A 7,057-nucleotide genomic window follows, 5' to 3' on the forward strand; every position below is an offset into this window, starting at 1 on the left:
ATGAGAGACACTGTCTCGGGAAGAACCGATAAAAGCTCCGTGTACAAAGACGAAACCCTTAGCATTAAAAAGGAAGCTGATGGCTACCACTGCCCCTACTGCTTCAGAACGTTCCAGCAACGTTGCAAGCTCACCAGCCACATAGTGGTCCACAGCAACAGTCGGCCCTTCACTTGTAAGACTTGCAAAAAGAATTTCAAGCACAAAAGAGTACTGGACTATCACGAGAAAACCGTGCACGGACAGTGCGAGCAGTACTCCTGCGACATCTGCGGCAAAGTCTTCTCGAACAAACGTAACTGTGTCGTGCACCGTAACAGGCACTCCAAGAAAAGCACGGTGAAGTGCACGGTGTGCGACAAGGGGTTCATCAGCAACTTCTATCTGAAGAAGCACATGATCGTGCACACCGAGGAGAGACCCCTGCAATGCTCTATATGCGGCAGAACGTTCAAGCACCAACGTGTCCTGGACTATCACTTCAAGACCCTCCATAGTAAACCGTTCGAGGAGTTGTGGGAGTGCAACTTGTGCTCCAAACGTTTTAACACGAAAAGAAACTACGAGGTGCACCGCAAAAGGCACACGCGAGTACCGGAAGCGTTTTGCGAGCACTGCGGCAAAGGGTTCTTGAGCAAGGCGAGCTTGTCCAAGCACCTGGATGCCATGCATCTAGGCCTACGTCATATTTGCGACGTATGCGGGGCCAGTATCGGGGACAAGGGCAACCTGAAGAACCACATGAAGCTCCACGACCCGAATTATAAAAAACCCCCGCCGGAGACTTGCACCTTATGCAACAAGCAGTTTTCCGACTTGAAACGTCATTATAAGGCCGCGCACGAGAACAATGGGAAAAACTTTAGCTGCGAGTACTGCGGCAAGTTTTTCCGCGGCAAAGACGGCCTGAAGTTTCACCTGATGGTGCACCGGGGCGAGAAACCGTTTTCGTGTCAGTTCTGCGGCAAGGGGTTCATCCTGAACACGTTTTTGCAACAGCACTTGCGCACCCATCCGGAGAGTAACGTGGAACCGTTCAGGTGCTCGGTGTGCGACAGGATCTTCGTGAAGAAGAGCCTGCTGGAGCACCACATCAACACCCACACCGGAGCCCGGCCTTTCCAGTGCCAATATTGCGAAAAGAACTTCACTGGCAGGAAGTATCTTAACAGTCACGTGAGAAGTATGCATCCAGAGAAGCGTACCACGACGTGAAAATGACCAAGGCTTACTTGGAAATAGCGTGTTTTTTTAATAAATTATTTTTTTATGACGTACTGTTGTGTCGGTTCTTTCTTAATATTTTTTTTGCCTAGGTACTTCTTTGGCACCTCTAAGTTCCCCAAGTTCCTAACCTATCCATGCTTTTGCTTCAGTAGATCCTGGACAAATTAAAAAAAATTCCAGGCATCTTAATCTCTGAATCCCTACTTAACCCCATCCTTCTTGCTATTGTAAAGTTTTCTTTTCCAGGTTATTTGCAAAGAAAGTTCAAACCCAAGTCCTGGATAAATTAAAACAAAATTCCAGGCATTACTTACAGACATTATTACCAGGCTCACTTATCCCCACGTTCTTGCTTCACTAGACCCTGGAGCAATAAATAATTTTTTTTCCAGGCTTCCTAATCTCTGACTCCTTAATTTTCTTCCTTATTGCTAGCCGCTTTCTCGGCAACTTGTATCCACGACCTCCCCACTGAGCAGATCTACCACCTCTGGACTTGGAAAGAAACAACAGTAATAACTTTTCCAATTAATTTTTAGAAAAGTGCACGCAGAAGACTCCTCCTTGGCGGAGCTTCAATGCTTCAGCTGCAACAAAAGCTTCAACACAAAAGCTAAAATGCGAAGGCACATGATGACACATTCAAATCATCCACTTTTCCAATGCGAAACCTGCAAAAAAACCTTTAAAACCAACGCTGCTTTAGTGGTGCACACCAAAAACATCCATAAAGCTCTACGCGGGTTTAAATGTGACATTTGCTCCAAGACTATCTCCAACAAAAAGTACTTCGATTGCCACATGCAGGCTCACATGAAAAACTACAATTTTACCTGCGATCAGTGTGGCAAAGGCTTCGTCTACAAGCACCAATACAAGTTTCACCTCGAGATGAAGCACGGCGAAGCATCCGCCTCGTACGTCTGTGATAAATGCGGCAAATCGTTTGCGTTCATCAGCTACCTGAAGAGGCACCAGGCCAGACACGAGGCCTCTACCCCCCCTAAACAAAAACCAGCCGTATGTAAAATCTGCAACAAGTCGTACGTGAAGATCCATAGACACCAGAGGGAGTGTCACAGCAACGATTTTGCGAACTTCATTTGCGACCTTTGCGGGCAAAACTTCCGAAGAAGCTTCGAACTGAAACTTCACCTGATGAGGCACAAGGGAGAAAAACCGCATCACTGCTCGTTCGAAGGCTGCTTCAAGAGCTTCGTGCGGAAGCAGCATTTACTGTTGCACATGCGCAGCCATACCGGCGAAAGACCTTACGAGTGTAAGGTCTGCGGTAACAAGTACACTCAGAAGCCCTCCCTGGTGGTTCACATGCGAGGCCACCTGGGGGAGAAGCCTTATCAGTGTGAGCTCTGCTTTAGCAGGTTTGCTTCTAAACAGAGACTCACTGTCCATAAGAGGAAGGTGCATAAGCAAGTGGTGGCTGTGGGAAAGAAGAAGCTTGATCGTTGATCGAAGTTCAAGTGAATAAGACTTTACTAATGCCGAGGGAGAAAACGTACTTTTTTTCTTCGGACGTTCTCTATAAAGAAACCAGTCTTGGACCTAAGGCAGCTATTTTTCCAATCTGTAAAAGAAAGATACACTATCATTAATTACACACTCGTACACTACTCGCTCAAAACACCTAACTGGCTACCTACCAAAAATCCACAGTAGGACAGCGTTTCTACTTGTATTTGAGTATAAAAATTCATGCAGTACTTTAAATGTATTTAAGCACTTACTTCTTATCGCTATTAGTGTAATAACTTTGATAGTACCAAATTAATTTTTTTAATATAAAAAACTCCTCCTCTTATTACTCTGTGTATTCATAAACCCCTGACAAGGTTAATCTTTTGTAGATCATTTATTTATTCAGACATTGTAATTTTAAACTTGATTTTACTGTATTTTGTTGAATAAACTTATTATTATTGTTTGCTTTATTATTTAGACCTAATTATCTGGATATATCTGACTGTTTGATAAAGATTTTAATAATATTTAATTTTTTAGCGAGGAACTGCACCAGGAGGAGTCTATAAAAATTGAGTTTTACTATGAGTCTGATGAGGAGGATATTGAGGTTGATTATACTTCTGACGTTCCAGAAGCATTCAACGATTCAAATACTAAAAAACATGCTTTCGATTACAATATCGAGGAAAATTATCTTGATTCAATCTTATACGAGGAACCAGTCAAGACCAAAGACTGTACAATTTGTAAAACCTCCTTCTACAACTACTCCCACCTCTACGATCACCTTACCAGTGTTCACTTTAAAAGGGTCACCCACGGAAAGATCATCTGTTCAGTATGCAGCTACGTGGTGCCTACTATCAGACAAGGCCTGATCCACTATAACAATATCCATGATAAAACCGTGCTGGGCTGCCACATTTGCGGCAAAACCTTCCAAAACACCTCACTGCTACGCAGGCACATCTCCGGAACCCACAGCACCGAAGCCGATAAGGTTTGCTGCGACATCTGCGGGATTGTGCTGAAGAACCAGCTGACCCTGGACATCCATCGGAAACAACAGCACCAAAAGGGCCCGCCTCAGTTGGAGGTGTGCCAGCGGTGCGGATTTAAGGTCAACAGTCTACCGATGCACATGCTCAAGATCCACGGAGACTCAGACCTGAAGTGTGACGAGTGCGGGAAGCTCTTCGCATCCCAGAAAGGTCTGAGCATCCATGTGAAGTTGCACACAAATCAGAAACCGTTTCAGTGTCAGTATTGCGGCAAGGCTTTCATGTTAAACTCGATGCTACACACGCATTTACGAAGACATCCGGAGAGCGGAGTGGAGCCTTTTGAGTGTAGGGAGTGCGGCCGTAAGTTCTCCAGGAGGAGCACCTGGGCCGACCATATGAGTCGACACAACGGGAGGAAACCTTATGAGTGTGAGGTTTGCCATAAAAAGTTCGGAATCAAGAGGAGCTTGTACAGCCATAGGAAGCTCAAACATCCTGAGGCAATTTGTTGAGAGATCCTCCCTTCATAGATACAGAGCTGAGGATAGAAAGGGATTTTATTAGTACAGAATATTTATTTTCTTTGCATTTTCAATCGTCAGTGGGGATCCTCCTAATTATTCCTCCTGCTGGCTTGGCTCCTGCCAAAGCAAGTTTCTTGAGAGGAGGAGAAGAAGGAGGCTCATTGGTTGTTATTTATTTATTTATAAATAATATATTGATTTTGCAATAAAGTGGCATTTTTATTAGTGCGTTCCAGAGATTGGCAAGTATCACTCAATAGGTCCTCAAAACCACGGATTCAAGGCTGAAATTCAAGCAGTTAAGAGGCCCTTGCCATGGTCCACATCCAGAGCAACTCTGGACCAAAAACTTCATAAATAATAATAACCAATTTGGGTTTTCATCTCGTTTAACTGCTCTTATCTTTTCTTATCCTACTAAATATCCTCAATATGTTAAATGCTTTGGACACAGCTCAAGTGAGATAATAGCTCCTTCAGGCGTACCACAAGGCTCCATATTGGGACCTCTTCATTTCAACTCATTTATTAATAACATTTCTAAGGAACTTGGAAGTAAACAGCTCATTATACTGCGATGACAAACATTTTTACTGTGGAATTGATACTATTGAGGACTGCGTTAGTCTCCAAGCAGCCATTAACTCAATGATTGGTGCAAGGATAATAACGCCTCTAAATGCTGCGTGGTTTCCTACTTCTATATTGATATTGTGACACTACCAAGATCAACTCAGCCTTAGAGTGTGTACTGGAACCTTCCCAACTAGTCCAGTTACAATTTTAAATTGTAATAAAAGGAATCACCTCTCTCCATATCAGACGCTATACTTCTAAAATATTCAACTAAACTATGGTGTCATCAAGTACTGTGACAGCAAGTACGTCAGATACTCTATCATCAAGTATAACCTTTTGCTTATGGTTATATAAAAAAGATGCTACCAATTCCGATATATTCCAATATATCCCATAATATCTGATGGTTTACCATGTCAAAAGTCTGCGAAGTCTAAGAGTACGATGACTGTTGCCTGATTATTGTCAAGGGACTTAAATATATCGTCAGTTACTTGTGACATAGCAGTGGTACAACTATAACCTCTACGGAATCCAGATTGATTCTCGGGCAACAGATTGGTCTTGGTTTAAATATTCCAATATGTGGATTTCCATAATCTTCTCTAGTACTTTTGAGAATACTGAAAGAATGGATATAGAAGATATTTGATTAAATTCCGTTGGATTTTTTGATTTTGTGGAAAGGTACGACATTGACTTCTTTCCATTGATCAGGGATTTAACTGTAGCCTAATCGAAATTAAAAGAATTCGCTTAGTTTACGCTCTCGTTTACTTTTTTTTAAGTATTTGTTCATAATTTGTTATATATATATACTATTAATACTATTTTGATAAAACGATTTCATCTTTATATGTATCTTTTCCACTCTATTATTGGACTTTCTCTGATGGGTAATGTAAATAAAATAAATAAATTTTAATTACTAGCATTCTATTTATTTACAACCAATAATGGACCTCCTGCAGCAAACTATTAATCCTCATCCTTCCAGGTACTGGGACCAAAATAAAAAAATAAAAACCGAAAACAAAATGATCCAATGCCCTCAGTGCCCGAAGCAGTTCACTCACAGGTTCAAACTGAAAGTTCACCTCTCGGTTCACCTGCCGGAAAAACCGTTTTCCTGCCACTCCTGCTCCACCACATTTAAATCGACCTCCACCTTAAGGAGACACATCAGAGACATCCACGACCAAACCAAAACCTTCACCTGCACCATTTGCAATAAGAGTTTTAACAGCAAAACGAACTTTAGCATCCACGAGAAACGCCACCTGGCGGAGTTCGTGGTGCGTTGCGAGGAGTGCAGTGAGGGATTTGTGACCATGGCGGAGTACAGACGTCATCTGGTCAAGCATAGCGACAAGAAGTACTCGTGTGAGGAATGTGGTAGAGTGAGTACCAGCGAACGGGCCTTGAAGGAGCATCAAAAAATCCACCTGGAGAATTACGAGGATCGGTTCTTCCGAGAGTGTCCGATTTGTAACAAGAAGTTTAGGCAGCTGAAGAGGCATTTGAGGGAGGTCCACGAGGGCAGTCACAACTACATTTGTCCCACCTGCGGTAAAACTTTCCGCAGAGAGAACAGCTTCAAGGTACACATGATTATCCACTCCGGAGTGAGACCTTACAGGTGCGAGGTGTGCCAGAAGGAGTTTTACAATAAACAGTACATGATCGTGCATAAACGCGTGCATACAGGTGAAAAACCTTATGAATGTGAGGTGTGCGGGAGGCGTTTTACTCAGAAACCTCCGCTTAATGTACACATGCGCACTCACTCCGGCGAAAAACCTTACGAATGCGACGTTTGTGTGGAAAAGTTCGTTTCCAAGCAGAAATTGACTTTTCACAAGAAGACTAGCCACCAAGTTGTTTGTTAGAAGGAGGTCCCTCCCACGGAGGTGCTGGATGAGGAAGGATTTGTCCCTCTTATGTCGTTTATAAAATAAAACTCTTATAATAAAAGCGTCTTTTATTTACTTGCTCTGCAGAACGATTGAGTGATCAAAAGGTACAAAAGTTCCTGACCTACTCGACTGTTGAACTCTTTCAAATTTAAAAAACTTCAGGGACAGCCAGGCACAAGCAAACCAGTTCCTGAATAATAAAAACTCCCTTTTTTAGATCCCCAGTGCCAAAGCCGCCTCCCAAAAAGAAGGTCCTTACGGTGGAACCGTACCACTGGTGCCACCTGTGCGGTAAAACCTTTAAAACAAATCGGGAACTGAACAA

At 42.9% G+C, this 7,057-nt stretch overlaps 1 protein-coding gene across 1 annotated transcript; it reads left to right on the top strand.

Moving 5' to 3' along the window:
* Window positions 1–1,215, top strand: LOC126747171 (gastrula zinc finger protein XlCGF57.1-like). The gene has a single exon (XM_050455674.1). It carries the CDS (start codon window positions 1–3, stop codon window positions 1,213–1,215), a length of 1,215 nt encoding a protein of 404 aa, XP_050311631.1.
* The last annotated feature ends 5,842 nt before the right edge of the window (window positions 1,216–7,057 follow it).

The sequence above is a fragment of the Anthonomus grandis genome, chromosome 19 (genome assembly GCF_022605725.1).
Source record: "Anthonomus grandis grandis chromosome 19, icAntGran1.3, whole genome shotgun sequence".
Taxonomy (NCBI): Eukaryota; Metazoa; Arthropoda; class Insecta; order Coleoptera; family Curculionidae; genus Anthonomus; species Anthonomus grandis.

Bases quoted from the DNA above. Each gene is read 5' to 3' on its own strand.
- LOC126747171 (XM_050455674.1), top strand. From the start codon at position 1: ATGAGAGACACTGTCTCGGGAAGAACCGATAAAAGCTCCGTGTACAAA.